Raw genomic sequence first — 25,624 nt, 5'->3', positions numbered from 1 at the left:
GGGGGTTACAGAGATAGGGAGGGGGTATAGGGGCTGGAGGGGGTCACAGAGATAGGGAGGGGGTGTAGGGGCTGGAGGGGGTTACAGAGATCGGGAGGGGGTGTAGGGGCTGGAGGGGGGTTACAGAGATAGGGAGGGGGTGTAGGGGCTGGAGGGGGTTACAGAGATAGGGAGGGGGTATAGGGGCTGGAGGGGGTCACAGAGATAGGGAGGGGTTGCAGGGAATGGAGGGGGCACTCCCTCAGTACTGACCCTCCAACAGTGCGACACTCCCTCAGCACTGACCCTCCGACAGTGCGGCACTCCCTCAGTACTGACCCTCTGACATTGTGGCACTCCCTCAGTACTGACCCTCCGACAGTGCGGCGCTCCCTCAGCACTGACCCTCCGACAGTGCGGCTCTCCCTCAGCACTATGACCCTCCGACAGTGCGGCTCTCCCTCAGCACTATGACCCTCTGACAGTGCGGCTCTCCCTCAGCACTATGACCCTCTGACAGTGTGGTGAGCACTGATCCAGTAACTCTATCTCCTACCACATTGTCCTCAATGTGGTTTTTGTTGATGTGAGAGTTTCTGTGGATATTCCTGGGAACTCGGCCACACTGCGGGAACCTTTTGGGGACTGACACCTTACACACCATCGGAATGGTGAGGGAAGCTGCTGTGGGAATTATGCTGTGAATAATCGAGTCCCCCTGTTTTGTTGCCGTGGTGTGCAGTGACTGGTGTTTGACCCGGGCTGCAAAGTGATTTGGAATATCCTGTTGTGGGCTGGGATCTTATATAAATGCACACCCTTGGCTCAGTCCATCCACACTGACTGCGACCTCTGTATCCGTGCGTCCTCTCTCCACCGGGAAGGCTCGGAGTTGTGTTCCATTTCCCTTTCCGTTCCCAAATTCCCGCCCCGTCCATTCCCCTTTCAGTCCTTTCCAAAATCTGGAGCTTGGTTATGAACACGCATGTAATCCCCCTCCCATTTCACACCAACTGTTCCTCTGGAGGTGACGGACAAGTCATCATTTCATGGGACGTGGGTCTCACTGGCTGGGCCCAGTATTCCTTACCTGTCCCTAGTTGCCCCCCTTGAGAAGGTGGGGGTGAGCTCCCTCCTTGACCCCCCCATGTGCTGTGGGTAGACCCACAATGCCCCTGAGGGAGGGGGATTCCAGGATTCTGACCCAGCCAAACTGAAGGGACGGCGATATATTCCCGAGGCGGGATGGGGAGGGGGCTCGGAGGGGAACTTGCAGGGGGCTGGTGTTCCCATGTACCTGCTGCCCCTTGTCCTTCGGGATGGAAGTGGCCGTGGGGTTTGGAAGGTGCTGCCTGAGGGTCTTTGGGGAATTTCTGCAGGGCACCTTGTAGATGGCCCACACCGCTGCTACTGAGCGTCGGAGGGAGGGAGGGAGGGAGGGGGTGTTTGTGGGTGGGGGGCCAATTCTGTGGGGGGATGGGGTCGAGCTTCTTGAGCGTTGTTGGAGCTGCCCCCATCCAGGGGCAAGTGGGGAGTATTCCCTCCCCCTCCTGACCTGGGCCTTGTAGATGGTGGGACAGGCTTTGGGGGGAGAGTCAGGAGGGGAGTTCCTTGCTGCAGGATGTTGATAGTGGGGGAGTTGAGTGATGGTAACATCATTGAATGCCAAGGGACGGTGGTCCGATTGTCTGTTGTTGGCCTGGCTGGTTTCTGTGTGGTGTGAATGTTGCATTTGAACACGGGCTGCTTCAGTATCTGAGGAATCGCTGAACACTGTACAATTATCAGGGAACATTCCCACTCCGGACCTTATCTTGGAGGGAAGGTCATCGATGAAGGAGCTGAAGGGGGTTGGGGCCTGGGACACTACCCTGAGGGACTCCTGTAGAGATGTCCTGGAGCTGAGATGACTGACCCTCCAATAACCACAACCATCTTCCCCTGTGCCAGGTCTGACCCCAACCAGTGCAGAGTTTGCCCCCCGATACCCATTTACCAGGGGCTCCGTGCTGCCACACTCGGTCGAATCACATCAAGGGCTGTCCCTCTCCCCTCCCCTCGGGAACCCCATGTGTGAACCCAGACTGTAATGAGGTCAGGGGCTGAGAGGCCCTGGGGGAACCCAACCTGGGCATCACTGAGCAGGTTATTGCTGAGCGGGTGCTGCTAGATGGCACCTTCCCGATGGTCACCAGGAGGCTGATGGGGGGTGAGGGGGGGGAGGGGCGGTAATTGGCCGGGTCGGATTGGTGTAGAGGACATCCCCGGGCGATTTCCCCACATCGTCAGGGGAGATGCCAGTGTAGTAGCCATTACTGAAACAGCTTGGCGTGGGGAGCGGCAAGTTCTGGGGCACAAGTCTGCAGTACTGGTGCCAGGATGTTCTCCGGGCCCATAGCCTTTCCAGTGTCTCCTGCCGTCATGTGGAGTGAGTTGAATTGACTGATATCTGTGATGCTGGGAACCACTGGAGGAGGCCGAGATGGATCATCCACTCAGTGGTTAACAGACGAAAGAGAAAACAAAATGGCCGACTTGATGAGGGGAGAATATAAAATCATCTGCCACTTGCCAGCGGCACTGTGGTAGTGCCTCTCCCGGTGGACTAGGAGACCCATGTTCAAGTCCCAGAGGGGCGTAACGACATTTTCGACAGAACGATTAGAAACCGGTCCGTAACTCAGCGGGAGCAGGTGGGTATTCTGTCACTTGGCGCTGCGGCCCACCAACCCAGCCCGTAGTATGGGAACTGAAACCAATACAAAAACCCTAACCTCTTCCACTCCCCCATGGTCAGCTCTAATCTGCTGGGTCACCGCAAAGGGAACAAGGCAGTCCGTAACACCAGCCCGAAGTCACACAGCGTTTTCCATCTGAGAACGTGAACAAAGCCGCTTGTATTGGAACACAGACGATCTCCTCAGTCGCCTGGACTGGAGGAGGGGGAAGGGGCGACGTAGGAACAGGAGTAGCCCTTCAGGCTGTTGGCCATGCACTGATCTGAGATCTCCCTCCGCATTCCTTTACAGACCAGAGGTTTACCTACCTCCGATTTAAACAGCTGATCCGGTTTCTGCTGGTGTTTGTGGGAGAGATCGCGGCCACCCTTGGGGCTTCTCTCCTGAACCCACTGGCTCTCACTCTTCCTGGGAGTCTCCCACCGGTGAAAACAGTCCTGGTCTTTTCCCGTTAGTATCTTGAAGGCGTTGACCAGATCACCCCCCCCCCCCAGAAAAAGAACCTCCTAAATTCGAGAGGAAAACAGGCCTCTTTTTTGCAAGGTTTGTAGGTCAGGTTGAGGTTTAGGGTGTGGGTTTGCTCGCTGAGCTGTAGGTTTGATACCCAGACGTCTCATTACCTGGCTCGGGAACATCATCGGTGGTGCCCTCCAAGTGAAGCGAAGCTGTTGTCTCCTACTTTCTATTTGTATCTTTCTCCTGGATGGGGGGGGTTCCTGGGGTTTGGGGTGATGTCATTTCCTGTTTGTTTTCTGAGGGGTTGATAGATGGTACCTAGATCTACGTGTTTGTTTATGGCGTTGTGATTGGAGGGCCAGGCCTCGAGGAATTCTCTGGCATGTCTTTGTCTGGAACCCCTCAGAAACCTACAGCTCAGCGAGCAATCCTATACCCTGTGTTATCTCTCTCCTTAACTGAACCCCCAAGGTCCAGGTATCATTCTGGGAAATCTCCACCGCACTCCCTCCATTGCCTCCTTCTGAAGGGGGGTGGCGCCCTGATCTGCTCACAGAGGTCCGAGTGGGGTCTAACCAGGGTTTTGGATAACTGCACATCACCTCTGCAACGCATCCACTCAATAGTAAAGCCAGCTTCCTCTCGCTGTACCTGGGTCATGACAATGGAATATCCAAGGCTCTGGCCATCCACTTTATGTAACTTCATACCATTGAGAAAGTACGCAGATTAACCTGTTTTCAATTGAAATCCATCTGTCAGTTTGACCCATGCAGTACAGCATCATCTACACTGCCACATAACTTTGTGTCCTATGCAAATTTGGATACTTGACTTTCTTTGCCTGATCATTAATAGATATTGTGAATAACTGAGGCACTAACACGTATCCCTGTGGGACATTACTGGTCATACCCGGCCCATTTGAGTACCTACCCAATAAAACCTACGTCTGTCCCCTGCTGTTCATCACCTTCCCAGCCGAGTACCCTGCCTGGAGGTCCACGTGCTTCTGCGTTAGTTTATCCTCCTGTCATCAATCCAGGCTGGATCTCTGGAGAAACTGCAAGGTTTTGAGCCACCCAGTCCCTTGGTAACAGATTCCAACGATCCGCCCCAATAGATGTGAGGCTGACTGGTCTGTAAGTCATTGCTTTCCCCCTCTTAAACACAGAGTGACATGTGCAATTTTCCAATCCAGAGGGACAACTCTTGTACCTCGCCAACACAAAGATGATAGTTAAGGTGCCTACGTCCTTGAACACCCTCGGATAGGAACAGTCAGAACCCAGAGATTGGTCATTCTTTAATTCCATTAATTTCCTCAATAATAATGTTTTACTGACACCATTTCATTCAGTCCCCAATCCACTAACTTGCTGGGGACCTCTGACAAGTTGATCTTCCTTTCCTGCTGAGGGGGATAGAATTGGGCGAGAGGTCTATTTGCCCCTAGCCATTGATAATACCCCCCCCTGTCAGTCTTTACTGAGCCAACATTGCTCCTGCCCGTCTCCTTCCCCTTCATGGATCTATCACTATTACTTGGCGTTGCTCCCAAATCCCTCCTTGCAGCTGGTCAGACAGCTGGCTTGGTGCTGGGGTTTTGGAAACCTCTCCTTTTCCATTCACCTCCTTTTTTCGTTTCCCACGGCTGTGTTTTCTGAGAGGGGGAGATTTTTCCCCCTCTGGGGGTAGACACCGCTTTTGCATTGTGTTAAACGTCTCTCCATTCGCTTTACCTGGGAACGGATTCCCCCCAGTCTACCGCAGACTGTCTCTGCTGTGTCGTGTCCAAGCTCTCCTTACCTAAAGCTAAACCTCTCCTTCATGGATTTGTTTGCAAACGCTGCATTGAACCCGATCTCGTTCTGATCACGACTTGAGAAACGCTCACACGCAATGAGATTACAAATTTAATCCAGCTCCTGACTAAATCCAGTATCGCAGGTCCCCCTGTAACACGCTGGGGAACACCCCAGAAATTCCCTACCTTTCTGACAGGTACACCTCTCCAAATCTACATTCACGTTCAAAAGCCCCCATTAACACTCGCCTGATTTTGCCCTCACACGTGTGTAATTTCTGCATTTATATGACCGCAGCAGCTCAGAGCTGCTAACGGGGAGGTCAGTACACAACACCTACTACAGTTCTAGACCTTTACCTGTCCCACAGTTCCATCCACACGGCCTCCAGTGAATCCTTTCCCCCTGTTATACCCTCCCTCACCGTTGAAGTCATTTTGCTTCTCATCAATAAGGGTACTGCACCATTGCTCTGGCCTGTAAACCCTGTAACTTGGTACGTTTAATTCCCAATCCCAACCATCCTACAGCTGGAATGGCCATATTTCACATCCAAATCTCCAACCCGAAGTGGTGCCTGCAGCCGATTTAAGGTCTGGCTTCCACTCGATACAGCCGTCCCTCTGAGCTGTCCCACAGCCAATGAAGCATCATTCATCATTTCACATCTCTCTTCATGTTGGACTAACACACATCTTATCGCTGCAACTATCCACCTCACCTGAAATGGAATTCCTGCTGGTTTCCTCACGGTGTTAGTTCCTTATGAAATTGTACTGACTTTTCCCAAGGCCTCCCTAATGTTTAACTGGCTTAGAGTCCCTGGACTGATCCTGTAGAGCCGTTCCGTGACTGAAACAGGCCCAGACCAATGTCAGGTGCAGCCCAATCTTGGTTCAACTCTCAGAGGGGGGGGGGGCCGGAGGGAAAATGGCTTCAATCTGACCTCTGACCCTTTGTAATGTCTCACTCCTCATTACTGAAAACAATCTGCTGGGAGTCTCTTTACAACTGAACAACAGACCAGGACAAACCTTATTTAACACAGCTGGTACTGCAGTTCAGAGACTGTGACAAGGGAGCTTTACTCTGTATCTAACCCCGCGCTGTCCCTGGGAGTGTTTGATGGGGGACAGTGTAGCGGGAGCTTTACTCTGTATCTAACTCTGTGCTGTCCCTGTCCTGGGAGTGTTTGATTGGGGACAGTGTAGAGAGAGCTTTACTCTGGATCTAACCCCGTGCTGTCCCTGTCCTGGGAGTGTTTGATTGGGGGCAGTGTAGAGGGAGCTTTACTCTGTATCTAACTCCGTGCTGTCCCTGTCCTGGGAGTGTTTGATGGGGGACAGTGTAGAGGGAGCTTTACTCCGTATCTAACTCCATGCTATCCCCGTCCTGGGAGTGTTTGATGGGGGACAGTGTAGAGGGAGCTTTACTCTGTATCTAACCCCGTGCTGTCCCTGTCCCTGGGAGTGTTTGATTGGGGGCAGTGTGGAGGGAACTTGCCTTTCCATTTGAAAGAGCCGAGGGAGTTTTACCTCCGTGTTGTGAGTGAGGTGCAGTCAGTGGTGGAGACGCTCAGCAGAAACAAACGAGGTGAGGCAACACTTAAAACATCTCATTATTTCCTTACAGGGACAGAATGACCCTGCGTTTCTCAGAGAACCCACGCTGACTGCTTTTCTGTGGGGAGCGAGAAGGGGGTTTCCTTTGACACCCCTCCCGTGCTCTGTACACTTTGCATAATTCAATCATCGCAAGCTCACATATGACCGAGAAACTAAAACGGCAACTCAAAATCGAACTGAGGCACAAGAGGATGCAGAACAGGTTTCCTGTTTCTTGAAGAGAGAGAGAAAAAAAAAATCAGTGATCCTGGGATCACCGTTCTGGGTTATCGGAAGGTGGCGAGGGGAGGTTACCAGTCAGTCACTTTCTGCCTACCCTGGGCAGGTAGGCACTCAGCGAGTGGGAGACCAGTCTAGTGTCTGCTGCCAGGCTCAGGGGCCCTTCCAGTCACACGGTGGGGGGGGGGGGTGGGGAGGTGGTCCCAGAGATGCCAATCTGGCAGCTGCCCCAGGCTCATTCTGCACACTCTTCAAACCCACTGCTCCCAGCATCCACCTTCCCAGGTTTGTCACCCACACCACCTGATGGGTACGGGGGGAGAGACAGCGAGAGCGAGAGAGAGCGAGACGGCGAGAGAGAGCGAGACGGCGAGAGAGAGCGAGACGGCGAGAGAGAGCGAGACGGCGAGAGAGAGCGAGACGGCGAGAGAGCGCGAGACGGCGAGAGAGCGCGAGACGGCGAGAGAGAGCGAGACGGCGAGAGAGCGCGAGACGGCGAGAGAGCGCGAGACGGCGAGAGAGCGCGAGACGGCGAGAGAGAGCGAGACGGCGAGAGAGAGCGAGACGGCGAGAGAGAGCGAGACGGCGAGAGAGAGAGAGACGGCGAGAGAGAGAGAGACGGCGAGAGAGAGAGAGACGGCGAGAGAGAGAGAGACGGCGAGAGAGAGAGAGACGGCGAGAGAGAGCGAGACGGCGAGAGAGAGCGAGACGGCGAGAGAGCGCGAGACGGCGAGAGAGAGCGAGACGGCGAGAGAGAGCGAGACGGCGAGAGAGAGCGAGACGGCGAGAGAGAGCGAGACGGCGAGAGAGAGAGGGGCTGGGAAATGAGATGAGAATAATCCACTAGTTGGCTTTGTCCCAGCACAGGCCGGACAGACAGAGAGACAGACAAGTGAGGGAAAAGGGAATAACCCTTGGTGGGAAGTGGGGGGAGGGAGGTGAGACCCTGGGAGAATGGCTTCTCATGGAAGGGGAGAGGCAGAGAGGAAGCAAGGTGAATCTTGGGGGAGGGGAGAGGAAGGAGAGACAGACCGTCCAGGGGCTGCGGCTGGGGACAGCAGGTCCTGGAGGGGGGGGGGGCTCCAGCAGGTGGGCACGGTGGGGGGGGCCTTCAGGGGGCGTGCTGGTGCATCAGGTTGCGCAGGAGCCTCTGGCGCCCGGCGGCGTAGTCGTCCTCGTCCACGTTGACCAGGAGCTTGATGGCTTCGTGGCCCACGGCCTGCTTCAGCGAGTCAGTGATGAAGACCCCCTTGAGGGCTTCCAGCAGCGAGCCGTTGATGTAGTCCCGCCAGAAGGCGTCGAGGTAGGTCAGCTCGGAGAACTTGATGTCACAGATGATGGAGCCCAGGTCCCGCGACTTCAGGATGGTGTTGGCCTGTGAGAAACGCTCAAACTGCCGCTCCAGGGGCTCCGGCCTGTTGGAGAAGACGTTGCCCTCCAGCGCCGTCTCGTGCTGACAATACTCGGCGCGCACCCTCAGGCGAATATCTGCGAGGGAGGGGGGAGGGGCAGGAGCAGGCAGAGAGAAGACGTTAGCACCAGCTTGGCAGGACCTGCCCCCCAAGCGACACAGAGGGCCCAGCGAGACGGGGCAGAGGGTGAGCGGGACTGCAGGAGGTGTGGGAGGGTGGGAGGGGTCAGGAGGAGACAGCAGAACAGACAACTGGGGGAGGGGGGGGGACAGCTCGAGTGCTGCTGAAGCTGCCCCCATTCCAGGGCAAGTGGGGGGGGGAAATATTCCCTCACCCTCCTGACTGGTGTCTTGTTGATGGTGGACAGGATTTGGATTGTCAGGAAGGGAGTTACGCGTTGCAGGTAGCCCCTGTGTGTATATGGAGCATCCAGGTCAGTTTCTGGTCAGTAACGTGTTGGTTGCGTTATCAAATAAGCTATTCTGATTTCTTTGGTTCACGTTTCATCTTTAGTTCACGTAATGTTTAAACAAATGGTTTTGTTTAGCGTGGAGTGGCCAGACCAGGTATATCACGCCCGGAATATCCACTTCACATCCGTCTAAATAACAAAGCTAAAGTCAGGGCCTGGGCTACTTTCTTAATCCCCTTGACCCACCAGCCTGTCCCGCTGTTTATTCTGAGGGGGGTCCTGTCCTGGTCCAGAACACAGCATTGGTCATCTTATGTCAGGAAGACGCAAGTCTGTTGGAAGCAATCCGCAGAAGGCTGGCCTGACCTACGAACACGTGAATCCACTGGGGTTCTGAAGAGTGAGAGGGGAAAGATATAAAAGGGACCTAAGGGGCAACTTTCTCCCCCAGAGGGTGGTACGTGTATGGAATGAGCTGCCAGAGGAAGTGGTGGAGGCTGGTACAGTTACAGCATTTAAGAGGCATCTGGATGTTTTAGGTTAGATTACTTACAGTGTGGAAACAGGCCCTTCGGCCCAACAAGTCCACACCGACCCGCCGAAGCGCAACCCACCCATACCCCTACATTTACCCCTTAGCTAACACTACAGGCAATTTAGCATGGGCAATTCACCTGACCCGCACATTTTTTGGACTGTGGGAGGAAACCGGAGCACCCGGAGGAAACCCACACAGACACGGGGAGAACGAGCAAACTCCACACAGACAGTCGCCTGAGGCGGGAATTGAACCCGGGTCTCTGGCGCTGGGAGGCAGTAGTGCTAACCACTGTGCCTCCCGTGTGGATGTGAACAGGAAGGGTTTGGGGGGGGGGGAATATGCGCCGGGTGCTGGCAGGTGGGACTAGATTGGGTTGGGATATCTGGTCGGCATGGATAGGTTGGGCCGAAGGGTCAGTTTCCGTGCTGTCCATCTCGATGACTACGATTGAAACAGCATAGCCAGAATTGATGGGAGTTGTCTTTTCCCTCGCTTGGCGGATTTCAAGTCGAGGGGACACATTCTGGAGGAGAGAGAGGGTGGCTCACCTCTGGAATGCCCTTCCTGAGGAAGCGACAGATGGGAATACAGCTACCACGCTGAAAGGACATCTGGAGAAGGACACGAATGTTTGGAGGGAGATGGGACAGCAGCAGGCCGGTGGGACTGGGTTAGTTTGGGATGACGTTCAGCATGGACGGGTTGGACCGAGGGGTCGGTTTCTGTTCTGTCGGACTCGATATGAGATACTGACAGGGTGGATGGGGAGAGGGTAGCTCCCAGGTGGAAGAGTCGAGAACACAGGGCGATTGTTTCAATGTAAGTGGTTGCCCGTTTAAGACCAAGGTGTGCTGAAAACCTTCGATTCTTGAGAACCTTTCCAAAGCTGTTCCTCAAAGGGCTGTCAAGGCAGAGGGGGAGGGTCGGTAGAGCTTGTTAAGTAAGTAGGTGAAAGGTGGTTGGACAGACCACCAAGATTATTAAACGGTGAAACAGGCTGATGGGTCAAGGGGATTAGTCCCACTCCCGGTTTGGACAATGAAGGGAAGATCGCTGATGAATCAGCCAAAGATTATCCTGAGCAACTCCTATTGTTGAGTCCTGGGACAGGGGTGGATGGAGTCGAAAGCGAGAGAATGGTGGGGAAGATGGGGAGGCTGGAGACAAAGACAACAACATTGCTGTTAGAATATTTAGGAGGGGAGGGTGCAGGATGAGACCACATCTGGGAGTGCTGTGAGCAGCTTGAAGGAAAAAGGTATTATTTCATTGGAGTGGACAGTGTGGCGCTGGAAAAGCACAGCAGGTCGGCCAGCATTCGAGGGAGCAGGAGAGTCGACGTTTCGGGCAAAAGCCTTTCATCAGGAAGGGCTTTTGCCCGAAACGTTGATGCTCCCGCTCCCTCGGATGCTGCCAGACCTGCTGTGCTTTTCCAGCGCCACACTCTCGGATTCTGATCTCCAGCAGCTGCAGTGCTGACTTTGGCCGAGTTGGTGATGTCATTTGGAGGCAGGACAGAGCACGGTCGCTCGGGCGATCGCTGGCGTGGAGGGATCGACTCGCGAGCAAAAGCTGAACAGGTTGGGACTCGACTCAATGGGGTTTACAAGAATTGAGTGGTGATCTCACTGGAAACGTACAGGATTCTTTCAGGGCTCCACAGGCTCAACGCTGAGGGGACATTTCGAGGGACCAAACGTCTCCTCCTGCTCCGATTTCAGATGATCTAAGATGGCTGCCAACACGCGCTTGGAGAATGGAGCATCAGAGAGACACTGGTGAGGGAGAGCTCACTGCTGTCACGATGCTCAGGTTCATAATTCTTTGAAGTTTGCGTCACATGCAGACGGAGGGAGAGGGTTAAGGAGGCGTTGAGCACGCTTGCTTTCATCGCTCAGCTCTTGCAGTGTCGGAGTTGGGACTGTCACGTTGGGGTTGTAGAGGACATGGGTGAGGTCTCGTCTGGTAAACCGTGTCCAGTTCCCCTGCTACAGGAAGGAGATCATTCAGCTGGAGGGGGTTCAGAAGGGATTGATCAGGATGTTGCCGGGGATGGAAGGTTTGAGTGATAAATTAAGGCGGGAATAGGTTGGGACGTTTTTTCACTGGAACGTAGGAGGGTGAGAGGAGACCTGATAGATGTTTTCAAAATAACGAGGGATACAGGTTCTCTTTCTTGAGGATGAGAGATTTCAAGACTAGAGAGCAATTTTTGAAGCGAGTGGAGAGCGATTGAAAAGGGCACAAGGAGCTAACTTTTCACAAAGAGGGCGGTTTGTGCGTGGAATGAATTTCCGAAGGATGCGGGCAGAATGGCAGCGTTTAAAGGACGTTTGGAGGGAAATGGGAAAGGGCCAGGCAGGCGGGATTGTGGTTGGCATGGACTGGTTGGGCCGAAGGGTCTGCTTCGGGTGCTGTTATCACCACATGTGCAAACCGACAACATGCCTCTGGAAGATGTGGTCAGGGAGGGGTCTGTAAGTGAGAACCAGGAGGGGGGGGGGGACTTGGGTAACTCCAGAAGGGAGGGCGCACGTGCAGAGAGATGGGCCGTAGCGGGAGAGAGCCAGCGACGGTGACACAGGTATTAGGCGGCACTGGGGTCTCCTCCACGCCACCCTCACCCTCACCAGCTTACCGCACGTCTGCTTCTCGTTCGGCTCGACGAGGGCGGATTTCTTCCGCTTGCCACGATGGTGCGCTGGCGCCCGGCCCCGACAGACTCTCGGGCGAAGGGGAGGCCCCGCTCCCGGTGCGCAACACAGCCAGCGGGGAGCCGACTCTGCAGAGAAACCAGCGGGGTAAGAGCAGATGGGAGGGTCTCTCCGGATTAAATACCGGGCGCCACGCGGTGTACAGTCGGGAAAGGCAGGAGGGCAGCCCACCTGCAAACATCTGGGGGCCAGGTATAAACTAATGGGGCATCCCCAGATGAGGCCAGATGTGCTAGGTGTCAGCAGCACTGTCGGTTTTTATTTCAGACCAACAACACACTCACAGGACTTCACTTATGACATACTGTCCCTGTGGGAGTGTTTGATGGGGGGGACAGTGTAGAGGGAGCTTTACTCTGTATCTAACCCCGTGCTGTCCCTGTCCTGGGAGTGTTTGATGGGGACAGTGTAGAGGGAGCTTTACTCTGTATCTAACCCCGTGCTGTCCCTGTCCTGGGAGTGTTTGATGGGAGGACAATGTAGAGGGAGCTTTACTCTGTATCTAACCCCGTACTGTCCCTGTCCCTGGGAGTGTTTGATGGGGGACAGTGTAGAGGGAGCTTTACTCTGTATCTAACCCCGTGCTGTCCCTGCCCTGGGAGTGTTTGATGGGGGACAGTGTAGAGGGAGCTTTACTCTGTATCTAACCCCGTGCTGTCCCTGTCCTGGGAGTGTTTGATGGGACAGTGTAGAGGGAGCTTCTCTCTGCATCTATCCCCGTGCTGTCCCTGTCCTGGGAGTGTTTGATGGGGGACAGTGTAGAGGGAGCTTTACTCTGTATCTAACCCCGTGCTGTCCCTGTCCTGGGAGTGTTTGATGGGGGACAGTGTAGAGGGAGCTTTACTCTGTATCTAACCCCGTGCTGTCCCTGTCCTGGGAGTGTTTGATGGGGGACAGTGTAGAGGGAGCTTTACTCTGTATCTAACCCCGTGCTGTCCCTGTCCCTGGGAGTGTTTGATGGGGGACAGTGTAGAGGAAGCTTTACTCTGTATCTAACCCCGTGCTGTCCCTGTCCTGGGAGTGTTTGATGGGGACAGTGTAGAGGGAGCTTTACTCTGTATCTAACCCTGTGCTGTCCCTGACCCCGAGAGTGTTTGATTGGGGTCAGTGTAGAGGGAGCTTTACTCTGTATCTAACCCCGTGCTGTCCCTGTCCCTGAGAGTGTTTGATGGGACAGTGTAGAGAGAGCTTTACTCTGTATCTAACCCCGTGCTGTCCCTGGGAGTGTTTGATGGGAGGACAATGTAGAGAGAGCTTTACTCTGTATCTAACGCCGTGCTGTCCCTGTCCCTGGGAGTGTTTGATGGGGACAGTGTAGAGGGAGCTTTACTCTGTATCTAACCCCGTGCTGTCCCTGTCCCTGGGAGTGTTTGATGGGGGACAGTGTAGAGGGAGCTTTACTCTGTATCTAACCCCGTGCTGTCCCTGTCCCTGGGAGTGTTTGATGGGGGACAGTGTAGAGGGAGCTTTACTCTGTATCTAACCCCGTGCTGTCCCTGTCCCTGGGAGTGTTTGATGGGGGACAGTGTAGAGGGAGCTTTACTCTGTATCTAACCCCGTGCTGTCCCTGTCCCTGGGAGTGTTTGATGGGGGACAGTGCAGAGGAGTGTGTAAGGTGCCTCTGTGCAGTACCTGATTTGCCACAGTCGGGTGATCCACTTGATGCCAATGTGCGTGGCATCACGTAGGTTACTGACGTGTCCTCGAGATATTTATCCACGGGATCTGGAGAAACTGAGGAAAGGAGGTGCAGAGATCAGTGATCATATCAACCCGCCCAGAACAACTGACAGTGATAGAGAACTCCCACCAGAACCCAGCACAAGGACATCGGGTTAATCAGGTGGGTGGCAGTGAGCACAGTAGGGGCCTACGGGAATCCAACACACACAGCAGTGACAGTCAGTACTGACCCTGCTCCAGGACCCTGCTCCAAACCTGCAAAGGAGGCTTGCTCCAACCACACTGGCTCTCAGGAAATGTAGTTCAGATCAACAGAGGGCAGCACCAACACCGCAACATAGCGACGCTCCCTCAGCACTGACCCTCCCACAGTGCGGCGCCCCCTCAGCACTGACCCTCCGACAGTGCGGCGCCCCCTCAGCACTGACCCTCCGACAGTGCGGCGCCCCCTCAGCACTGACCCTCCGACAGTGCGGCGCCCCCTCAGCACTGACCCTCCGACAGTGCGGCGCCCCCTCAGCACTGACCCTCCGACAGTGCGGCGCCCCCTCAGCACTGACCCTCCGACAGTGCGGCGCCCCCTCAGCACTGACCCTCCGACAGTGCGGCGCCCCCTCAGCACTGACCCTCCGACAGTGCGGCGCCCCCTCAGCACTGACCCTCCGACAGTGCGGCGCCCCCTCAGCACTGACCCTCCGACAGTGCGGCGCCCCCTCAGCACTGACCCTCCGACAGTGTGGCGCCCCCTCAGCACTGACCCTCCGACAGTGCGGCGCCCCCTCAGCACTGACCCTCCGACAGTGCGGCGCCCCCTCAGCACTGACCCTCCGACAGTGCGGCGCTCCCTCAGCACTGACCCTCCGACAGTGCGGCGCTCCCTCAGCACTGACCCTCCGACAGTGCGGCGCTCCCTCAGCACTGACCCTCCGACAGTGCGGCGCCCCCTCAGCACTGACCCTCCGACAGTGCGGCGCCCCCTCAGCACTGACCCTCCGACAGTGCGGCGCTCCCTCAGCACTGACCCTCCGACAGTGCGGCGCTCCCTCAGCACTGACCCTCCGACAGTGCGGCGCTCCCTCAGCACTGACCCTCCGACAGTGCGGCGCTCCCTCAGCACTGACCCTCCGACAGTGCGGCGCTCCCTCAGCACTGACCCTCCGACAGTGCGGCGCTCCCTCAGCACTGACCCTCCGACAGTGCGGCGCTCCCTCAGCACTGACCCTCCGACAGTGCGGCGCTCCCTCAGCACTGACCCTCCGACAGTGCGGCGCTCCCTCAGCACTGACCCTCCGACAGTGCGGCGCTCCCTCAGCACTGACCCTCCGACAGTGCGGCGCTCCCTCAGCACTGACCCTCCGACAGTGCGGCGCTCCCACAGGACTGACCCGCCGACAGTGCGGCGCTCCCTCAGCACTGACCCTCCGACAGTGCGGCGCTCCCTCAGCACTGACCCTCCGACAGTGCGGCGCTCCCTCAGCACTGACCCTCCGACAGTGCGGCGCTCCCTCAGCACTGACCCTCCGACAGTGCGGCGCTCCCTCAGCACTGACCCTCCGACAGTGCGGCACTCCCACAGTACTGTCCCTCCGACAGTGCGGCACTCCCTCAGCACTGACCCTCTGACAGTGCGGCACTCCCACAGTACTGACCCTCCGACAGTGCGGCACTCCCACAGTACTGACCCGCCGACAGTGCGGCACTCCCACAGTACTGACCCTCTGACAGTGCGGCGCTCCCTCAGTACTGACCCTCCGACAGTGCGGCACTCCCTCAGTACTGACCCTCCGACAGTGCGGCACTCCCTCAGCACTGACCCTCCGACAGTGCGGCGCTGCCTCAGCACTGACCCTCCGACAGTGTGACACTCCCTCAGTACTGACCCTCCGACAGCGCGACACACCCTCACCACTGACCCTCCGACAGTGCGGCACTCCCTCAGTACTGACCCTGCGACAGCGCTGCGCTCCCTCAGCACTGACCCTCCGACAGTGCGGCACTCCCTCGGTACTGACCCTCCCACAGTGCGGCGCTCCCTCAGCACTGACCCTACGACAGCGCGGCCCTCTCTCAGTACTGACCCTCCGACAGCGCGGCACGCCCTCAGTACTGACCCGCCGACAGTGCTGCACTCCCTCGGCACTGACCCTCCCACAGTGCGCCAATCCCTTGGTACTGACCCTCCGCCCTTGCGGCACTCCCTCAGTACTGACCCTCCGACAGTGCGGCACTCCCTCAGTACTGACCCTCCGACAGTGCGGCGCTCCCTCAGCACTGACCCTCCGACGGCGCGGCTATCCCCCAGTACTGACCCTCCGACAGTGCAGCACTCCCTCAGTACTGACCCTCCGACAGTGCAGCACTCCCTCAGTACTGACCCTCCGACAGTGCAGCGCACCCTCAGTACTGACCCTCCGACAGTGCGCTACTCCCTCAGTGCTGACCCTCCGACAGTGCGACACTCCCTCAGTACTGACCCCCCGACAGTGCGGCTCTCCCTCAATACCGACCCTCCGACAGAGTGGTGCTCCTTCAGCACTGACCCTCCAACAGTGCGGCACTCCCTCAGTACAGACCCTCCCACAGTGCAGCACTCCCTCAGCACTAACCCTCCGACAGTGCGGCACTCCCACAGCACTGACCCTCCGACAGCGCGGCTATCCCCCAGCACTGACCCTCCGACAGTGCGGCCCTCTCTCATTACTAACCCTCCGACATCGCGGCGCTCTCTCAGTACCGACCCTCCGACAGTGCTGCACTCCCTCAGCACTGACCCTCCCACAGCACTGACCCTGCGACAGTGCTGCACTCCCTCAATACTGACCCCCCGACAGTGCGGCGCTCCCTCAGTACTGACACCCCCGACAGCACGGCGCTCCCTCAGTACTGACACCCCCGACACTGCGGCGCACCCTCAGCACTGACCCTCCGACGGCGCGGCGCTCCCTCAGCACTGACCCTCCAACAGTGCGGCGGTCCATCAGCACTGACCCTCCAACAGCGCGGCGCTCCCTCAGCACTGACCCTCCAACAGGTCGGTGCTCCCTCAGTACTGATCCCCCGACACTGCGGCGCTCCCTCAGCACTGACCCTGCGACAGCGCTGCACTCCCTCAGTACTGACCCTCCGACAGTGCGGCGCTCCCTCAACACTGACCCTGCGACAGCGCTGCACTCCCTCAGTACTGACCCTCCGACAGTGCGGCGCTCCCTCAGCACTGACCCTCCGGCAGTGCAGCGCACCCTCAGCACTGACCCTCCCACAGTGCTGCGCTCCCTCAGCACTGACCCCGCGACAGTACAGCACTCCCTCAATACTGACCCTCCGACAGTGCGGTCTCTCCCTCAGTACTGACCCTCCGACAGTGCAGTCTCTCCCTCAGTACTGACCCTCCGACAGTGCTGCGCTCCCTCAGCACTGACCCCGCGACAGTACAGCACTCCCTCAATACTGACCCTCCGACAGTGCGGTCTCTCCCTCAGTACTGACCCTCCGACAGTGCAGTCTCTCCCTCAGCACTGACCCTCCGACAGCGCGATGTTCCCTCAGCACTGACCCTGCGACAGTGGGGCACTCCCACAGTACTGACCCTCCGACAGTGCGGCACTGACCCTCCGACAGTGCTGCACTCCCTCAATACTGACCCTCCGACAGTGCGGTCTCTCCCTCAGCACTGACCCTGCGACATCGCGGCACTCCCTCAGCACTGACCCTGCGACAGTGAGGCGCTTCCTCAGCACTGACCCTCCGACAGTGCTGCACTCCCTCAATACTGACCCTCCGACAGTGCGGTCTCTCCCTCAGCACTGACCCTGCGACATCGCGACGCTCCCTCAGCACTGACCCTGCGACAGAGCGACGCTCCCTCAGCACTGACCCTGCGACAGAGCGACGCTCCCTCAGCACTGACCTCGCAACAGCACGGTGCTCCCTCAGTACTGATCCTCCCACAGTGGGCACTCCCTCAGTACTGACCCTCCCACAGTGGGCACTCCCTCAGCACTGACCCTCCCACAGTGGGCGCTCCCTCAGCACTGACCCTGCGACAGTGCGACGCTCCCTCAGCACTGACCCTCCAACAGTGCGACACTCCCTCAGTACTGACCCTCCCAGAGTGCGGCGCGCCCTCAGCACAGACCCTCCGAGGTGCGGCACTCCCTCAGTACTGACCCTCCGACACTCCAACAGTACTGACCCCCCCCGACCACGCGGCGCTCTCTCAGTACTGACCCTTCCACTTGTGGCGCTCCCTCAGCACTGATCCTCCGACAGTGCGGCGCTCCCTCAGCACTGACCCTCCGACAGTGCGGCGCTCCTTCAGCACTGACCCTTCGACACTGCGACGCTCCCCCAGTACTGACACTGCGACAGTGCGGCACTCCCTCAGCACTGACCCTCTGACAGTGCCACACTCCCTCAGTACTGACCCTCCGACAGCGCGATGTTCCCTCAGCACTGACCCTCCGACAGTGCGGCGCTCCCTCAGCACTGACCCTCCGACAGTGAGGCGCTCCCTCAGCACTGACCCTCCGACAGTGAGGCGCTCCCTCAGCACTGACCCTCCGACAGTGAGGCGCTCCCTCAGCACTGACCCTCCGACAGTGAGGCGCTCCCTCAGCACTGACCCTCCGACAGTGAGGCGCTCCCTCAGCACTGACCCTCCGACAGTGAGGCGCTCCCTCAGCACTGACCCTCCGACAGTGAGGCGCTCCCTCAGCACTGACCCTCCGACAGTGAGGCGCTCCCTCAGCACTGACCCTCCGACAGCGCTGCACTCCCTCAATACTGACCCTCCGACAGCGCTGCACTCCCTCAATACTGACCCTCCGACAGTGTGGTCTCTCCCTCGGTACTGACCCTCCGACAGTGCGACACTCCCTCAGTACTGACGCTCCAACAGTGCGGTCTCTCCCTCAGTACTGATGCTCCAACAGTGCGACACACCCTCAGCACAGACCCTGCGACAGCACGGCGCTCCCTCAGCACTGACCCTGCGACAGAGCGACGCTCCCTCAGCACTGACCCTCCAACAGTGCGACACTCCCTCAGTACTGACCCTCCCAGAGTGCGGCGCGCCCTCAGCACAGACCCTCCGAGGTGCTGCACTCCCTCAGTACTGACCCGCCGACACTCCAACAGTACTGACCCCCCCCGACCACGCGGCGCTCTCTCAGTACTGACCCTTCCACTTGTGGCGCTCCCTCAGCACTGACCCTCCGACAGTGAGGCGCTCCCTCAGCACTGACCCTCCGACAGTGAGGCACTCCCTCAGCACTGACCCTCCGACAGTGAGGCACTCCCTCAGCACTGACCCTCCGACAGCGCGATGTTCCCTCAGCACTGACCGTCTGACAATGCGGCGCTCCCTCAGCACTGACCCCCCGACAGAGTGGCGTTCCCTCAGTACTGACCTCCCCGACACTGGGGCGCTGCCTCAGCAATGACCCTCTGACAGCGCGACACACCCTCAGCACTGACCCTCTGACAGTGCGGCACTCCCTCAATACTGACCCTCCGACAGCGCTGCACTCCCTCAGCACTGACCCTCCGACAGCGCTGCACTCCCTCAATACTGACCCTCCGACAGCGCTGCACTCCCTCAATACTGACCCTCCGACAGTGTGGTCTCTCCCTCGGTACTGACCCTCCGACAGTGCGACACTCCCTCAGTACTGACGCTCCAACAGTGCGGTCTCTCCCTCAGTACTGATGCTCCAACAGTGCGACACACCCTCAGCACAGACCCTGCGACAGCACGGCGCTCCCTCAGCACTGACCCTGCGACAGAGCGACGCTCCCTCAGCACTGACCCTCCAACAGTGCGACACTCCCTCAGTACTGACCCTCCCAGAGTGCGGCGCGCCCTCAGCACAGACCCTCCGAGGTGCTGCACTCCCTCAGTACTGACCCGCCGACACTCCAACAGTACTGACCCCCCCCGACCACGCGGCGCTCTCTCAGTACTGACCCTTCCACTTGTGGCGCTCCCTCAGCACTGACCCTCCGACAGTGAGGCGCTCCCTCAGCACTGACCCTCCGACAGTGAGGCACTCCCTCAGCACTGACCCTCCGACAGTGAGGCACTCCCTCAGCACTGACCCTCCGACAGCGCGATGTTCCCTCAGCACTGACCGTCTGACAATGCGGCGCTCCCTCAGCACTGACCCCCCGACAGAGTGGCGTTCCCTCAGTACTGACCTCCCCGACACTGGGGCGCTGCCTCAGCAATGACCCTCTGACAGCGCGACACACCCTCAGCACTGACCCTCTGACAGTGCGGCACTCCCTCAATACTGACCCTCCGACAGCGCTGCACTCCCTCAATACTGACCCTCCGACAGCGCTGCACTCCCTCAATACTGACCCTCCGACAGCGCTGCACTCCCTCAATACTGACCCTCCGACAGCGCTGCACTCCCTCAATACTGACCCTCCGACAGCGCTGCACTCCCTCAATACTGACCCTCCGACAGCGCTGCACTCCCTCAATACTGACCCTCCGACAGCGCTGCACTCCCTCAATACTGACCCTCCGACAGTGTGGTCTCTCCCTCGGTACTGACCCTCCGACAGTGCGGTCTCTCCCTCGGTACTGACCCTCCGACAGTGCGGTCTCTCCCTCGGTACTGGCCCGCCGACAGTGCGACACTCCCTCAGTACTGACGCTCCAACAGTGCGGTCTCTCCCTCAGTACTGATGCTCCAACAGTGCGACACACCCTCAGCACAGACCCTGCGACAGCGCGGCGCTCCCTCAGCACTGACCCTGCGACAGAGCGACGCTCCCTCAGCACTGACCTCGCAACAGCACAGTGCTCCCTCAGTACTGACCCTCCGACAGTGCGGCGCTCCCTCAGCACTGACCCGCCGACAGTGCCGCACTCCCTCAGTACTGACCCTCCGACAGCGCGATGTTCCCTCAGCACTGACCCTCCCACAGCGCAGCTCTCCCTCAGTACTGTCCCTCCGACAGTGCGGCGCTCCCTCAGCACTGACCCTCTGACAGTGCCGCACTCCCTCAGCACTGACCCCCCGACAGAGTGGCGCTCCCTCAGTACTGACCCCCCCCGACACTGCTGCGCTGCCTCAGCAATGACTTTCTGACAGCGCGACACACCCTCAGCACTGACCCTCTGACAGTGCGGCACTCCCACAGTACTGACCCTCCGACAGTGCGGCACTCCCTCAGCACTGACCCTCCCACAGTGCGGCTCTCCCTCAGTATTGACCCTCCGACAGTGCGGCCCTCCCTCAGTACTGACCCCCCGACAGTGCGGCACTCCCTCAGCACTGACCCTCCGACAGTGCGGCTCTCCCTCAGTACTGACCCTCCGACAGTACGGCACTCCCTCAGTACTGACCCTCCGACAGTGCGGTCTCTCCCTCGGTACTGGCCCGCCGACAGTGCGACACTCCCTCAGTACTGACGCTCCAACAGTGCGGTCTCTCCCTCAGTACTGATGCTCCAACAGTGCGACACACCCTCAGCACAGACCCTGCGACAGCGCGGCGCTCCCTCAGCACTGACCCTGCGACAGAGCGACGCTCCCTCAGCACTGACCTCGCAACAGCACAGTGCTCCCTCAGTACTGACCCTCCGACAGTGCTGCACTCCCTCAGCACTGACCCTCCAACAGTGCAGCACACCCTCAGTACTGACCCTCCCACAGTGGGCACTCCCTCAGTACTGACCCTCCCACAGTGCGACACTCCCTCAGAACTGACCGTCCCATAGTGCGGCGCGCCCTCAGCACTGAACCTCCGACACTCCCCCAGTACTGACACTGCGACAGCGCGACGCTCCCTCAGCACTGACCCTCTGACAGCGCAGCTCTCCCTCAGTACTGACCCTCCGACAGTGCGGCGCTCCCTCAGCACTGACCCGCCGACAGTGCCGCACTCCCTCAGTACTGACCCTCCGACAGCGCGATGTTCCCTCAGCACTGACCCTCCCACAGCGCAGCTCTCCCTCAGTACTGTCCCTCCGACAGTGCGGCGCTCCCTCAGCACTGACCCTCTGACAGTGCCGCACTCCCTCAGCACTGACCCCCCGACAGAGTGGCGCTCCCTCAGTACTGACCCCCCCCCGACACTGCTGCGCTGCCTCAGCAATGACTTTCTGACAGCGCGACACACCCTCAGCACTGACCCTCCAACAGTGCGGTCTCTCCCTCGGTACTGGCGCGCCGACAGTGCGGTCTCTCCCTCGGTACTGACGCTCCAACAGTGCGACACACCCTCACCACCGACCCTGCGACAGCGCGGCGCTCCCTCAGCACTGACCCTGCGACAGAGCGACGCTCCCTCAGCACTGACCCTGCGACAGAGCGACGCTCCCTCAGCACTGACCCTGCGACAGAGCGACGCTCCCTCAGCACTGACCCTGCGACAGAGCGACGCTCCCTCAGCACTGACCTCGCAACAGCACGGTGCTCCCTCAGTACTGACCCTCCGACAGTGCTGCACTCCCTCAGTACTCACCCTCCGACAGTGCGGCACTCCCTTAATACTGACCCTCCGACAGTGCAGCACACCCTCAGTACTGACACTGCGACAGTGCGACGATCCCTCAGTACTGACCCTCTGACAGTGTGGTACTCCCTCAGCACTGACTCGCTGACAGTGCTGCGCTCCCTCAGCACTGACCCTGCGACAGTGGGGCACTCCCTCAGTACTGACCCTCCGACAGTGCTGCACTCCCTCAATACTGACCCTCCGACAGTGCAGCACACCCTCAGTACTGACCCTCCCACAGTGGGCACTCCCTCAGTACTGACCCTCCCACAGTGCGGCACTCCCTATGTACTGACCCTCCCACAGTGGGCGCTCCCTCAGCACTGACCCCGCGACAGTGCGACGCTCCCTCAGCACAGACCCTCCGAGGTGCGGCACTCCCTCAGTACTGACACTGCGACAGCGCGACACTCCCTCAGTACTGACCCCGCCGACCACGCGGCGCTCTCTCAGTACTGACCCTTCCACTTGTGGCGCTCCCTCAGCACTGACCCTCCGACAGTGCGGCACTCCCTCAGTACTGACCCTCCGACAGCGCGATGTTCCCTCAGTACTGACCCTCCGACAGTGCGGCACTCCCTCTGTACTGACCCTCCGACAGTGCGGCTCTCCCTCAGCACTGACCCTCCGACAGTGCGGCTCTCCCTCAGCACTGACCCTTCGACAGTGCGGCACTCCCACAGTACTGACCCTCCGACAGTGCGGCACTCCCTCAGCACTGACCCTCCCACAGTGCGGCTCTCCCTCAGTATTGACCCTCCGACAGTGCGGCCCTCCCTCAGTACTGACCCCCCGACAGTGCGGCACTCCCTCAGCACTGACCCTCCGACAGTGCGGCTCTCCCTCAGTACTGACCCTCCGACAGTGCGGCACTCCCTCAGCACTGACCCTCCGACAGTGCGGCACTCCCTCAGTACTGACCCTCCCACAGTGCGGCACTCCCTCAGTACTGACCCCCCGACAGTGCGGCACTCCCTCAGCACTGACCCTCCGACAGTGCGGCTCTCCCTCAGTACTGACCCTCCCACAGTGCGGCACTCCCTCAGCACTGACCCTCCGACAGTGCGGCACTCCCTCAGTACTGACCCTCCCACAGTGCGGCACACCCTCAGTACTGACCCCCCGACAGTGCGGCACTCCCTCAGTACTGACCCTCCCACAGTGCGGCTCTCCCTCAGTCCTGACCCCCCGACAGTGCGGCGCTCCCTCAGTACTGACCCCCCGACTGAAGGCCAAAAAGGTGCTGCACTGTGAGCATTCTGACAGTGTGCAAAGGTGTGAAAGGGAGGGCGCTTAGGGGCAGGGAGGGCAATGCCCCACGTGGCTGATACGTGCTTGGGGTATCGCCCAGTTGAGGCACACTGCTCGCGCCCCCTTGCGTGATTGGGAGCTGTCGCCAGGCGCCATCTCTCTGCCACCCCAGGCGGTCGGCCCCACTCTCTCTCTTACCCGTCTTCCGGCGTTTCAGCGTGACGTAGGGCAGCAGGTCGTGCCGCGTGATGATGCGCAGCAGCTGCAGCACCTGCCGGAAGTTGGTCTCGTCGCAGCGCCCCTGGCGCTCCAGCGCCAGGAAGAAGTCACGCCCGCTCCGGATCATGCCGCGCTCGTAGTCCTCAATCACGTCGACAAAGAGGAAGGAGAGCACCCGCACGTCGCGGTGGGTGAGCTGGGCGCCCACAATCTGGAACATCCGGTGCAAGGAGTAAAGCCCGTGCTCCCGGTTCACCTGCTCCTCCGGCCACTGCTGGCTGCTCCGCTTGGCGTCTGCCATCGCCGCAGGCAGGGGGGGGGCCCGGCACCGTCCTTCCGGCCCGCAAGCAAACAGAGGAGCTCCGGGATTCCCAGCTCACAATTCCCAATGTCACCTTCCCACACTCTGGAATGTCGCAAGCAGAGAGCTGGCGAGCGGTGATTGAGATGGGAGTGTTCACGCGGAATAGCAACGCAGGAGAACGACTGGACGGTGCCCGCTCCCTCCTTGGCTCCTTGTCATCTTACTCCCTCCTGCTCTCTGTCCAGGAAAACCGCCGATCAGTTAAACGAAAACGCTCCTCCGACAAATGAGTCAGGAAATGAACAGAGTACTCCGATCCACTTGGCTTCAGTTCAGCCTTTTGACCAGCAAAGACGCAGACGCGCTCGTACAGAAGAGAGTCCGGGCGAACAAACCAGGCAGTCTCTTGGTGACGGGAGAACCGCGAGCCGCGGTGGGCTGTGGTGCACGGTTTAGTCAATGTGACAACCCAGAGGATGACTATGTCGCGGGTTGGCTTGCAAACCAGCCCTCAGTTGTCTGTTCACCCAGGGCACTGGCTGAGAGCGCTCTTATTCCTCCTATCCTTAGGTAGATTTTGATGGCTTTGCACAAGGGAGACAGTGCCCAACGGCCACTCACTTATCACAGGGAGCTGGCCACTGCCACCCCCACTCTCTCTCTCTCGTCAGTGCTCAGGCGAGTGAACAGGTTGGCGACTCGGGAGACTAACTGAGGAGAGGCGCAGAGTCACAAAAAGAACCCACAGGGGCGCCTGCGTTCCCCTCGGGCACAAACCCTTGAGAGGCGGGGAGTCCAGTCGCCTCTCTTGGGGAGCTGCGACCTGACTCGCCCCTCTTGACCTGAGCGGGTTAATCGTGGTCAGGTGCAGCGAGGGAGTGGGAGTTCCGGGGGAGTTGCTAGGGGAAGTTGCAAGGGGAGTTGCGGGGGGGGGGAGGCAAGGGGAGTTGCAGGGGGGGGGGAAGGCAAGGGGAGTTGCGGGGGGAAGGCAAGGGGAGTTGCAGGGGGGACAGCAAGGGGGGGAAAGGCAAGGGGAGTTGCAGGGGGAATGCAAGGGGACACCACCCCCTCCTCCTAATCGTTTGACACTGGAATGCAAGCAATGGGAGTGCGGGGAGGGGTCTTCAAAGAGTTCCCAAAGCCAGATCCTGGCTTCCTGAAGGTTCTCAGGGTCTGTTCAGTCAACCACGCCAAAATGGGGTCTTGGGGAAGAGTGGGTGAGGCATATATTGTCTATAAAGGCCTGCCTGTGTTGGGATGGGGGGCTGGGTAGATGTCAATGGAAAAGGGGAGGGGCGGCCATCTTGGATAATGACCCCTCCCCCCCTCCCTCCTCGGACAGGGATTGGAGGAAGGAAGAGGTTTATCAAAGAGAACGAAGCGGTGAGTCTCTGGGTCTTCCTTCCCTGCGGCCTCCCCGCCGCCAGCCTGGTCTCACGCTGCTCTTCCCCTCGCTAAGGCAGCCAGCTCCGCCATCTTCCCTCTCTCTCTCTCTCCCCGGCCGTTGGAAGAAGGAGGCGGTGGGCGTGGCCAACGTGCGGGGTGACGTTTGGGGGGGACGGGGCGCCCAAACGCTGCCGCGAGGCCCGACGGGAGTCGTGGTCCCCTCCGGCGCCCGGCCGCTGGGTTAGAACGGCCCCCGGGACCACAACTCCCAGAGTGCACCCTGGATCGCTGACGTAATCGCGCATCGACGTGATCAGATTCTCGAAGTGTCGGCGGGTTGTTGGGGGGGTGCCGCGGTGCTCTCAGG

At 59.0% G+C, this 25,624-nt stretch overlaps 1 protein-coding gene across 1 annotated transcript; it reads right to left on the bottom strand.

The window, feature by feature from the left end:
* Window positions 1-4,464: 4,464 nt before the first annotated feature.
* dedd (death effector domain containing) lies at window positions 4,465-25,480 on the bottom strand. The gene is made up of 4 exons (XM_060822288.1): window positions 23,547-25,480; window positions 13,537-13,638; window positions 11,829-11,972; window positions 4,465-8,313 (listed from the first exon to the last, which is right to left on the bottom strand). The coding sequence occupies exons 1-4, from the start codon at window positions 23,866-23,868 to the stop codon at window positions 7,937-7,939; spliced, it is 945 nt and encodes a 314-aa protein (XP_060678271.1). The 5' UTR covers window positions 23,869-25,480; the 3' UTR covers window positions 4,465-7,936.
* Window positions 25,481-25,624: the final 144 nt, after the last annotated feature.

The sequence above is a fragment of the Hemiscyllium ocellatum genome, assembly GCF_020745735.1.
Source record: "Hemiscyllium ocellatum isolate sHemOce1 chromosome 40 unlocalized genomic scaffold, sHemOce1.pat.X.cur. SUPER_40_unloc_8, whole genome shotgun sequence".
Lineage (NCBI taxonomy): Eukaryota > Metazoa > Chordata > Chondrichthyes > Orectolobiformes > Hemiscylliidae > Hemiscyllium > Hemiscyllium ocellatum.
The sequence above is the reverse complement of the archived record's forward strand: the minus strand, read 5'-3'. Positions and strand labels throughout refer to the sequence as shown.

Coding starts and splice junctions, on each gene's coding strand:
- dedd (XM_060822288.1), bottom strand. CDS start 23,868: ATGGCAGACGCCAAGCGGAGCAGCCAGCAGTGGCCGGAGGAGCAGGTG. Junction 11,973..13,536: donor ACCCGACTGTGGCAAATCAG/GTACTGCACAGA, acceptor GTTTCTCTGCAG/AGTCGGCTCCCCGCTGGCTG. Junction 8,314..11,828: donor GAACGAGAAGCAGACGTGCG/GTAAGCTGGTGA, acceptor CCTCCCTCGCAG/ATATTCGCCTGAGGGTGCGC.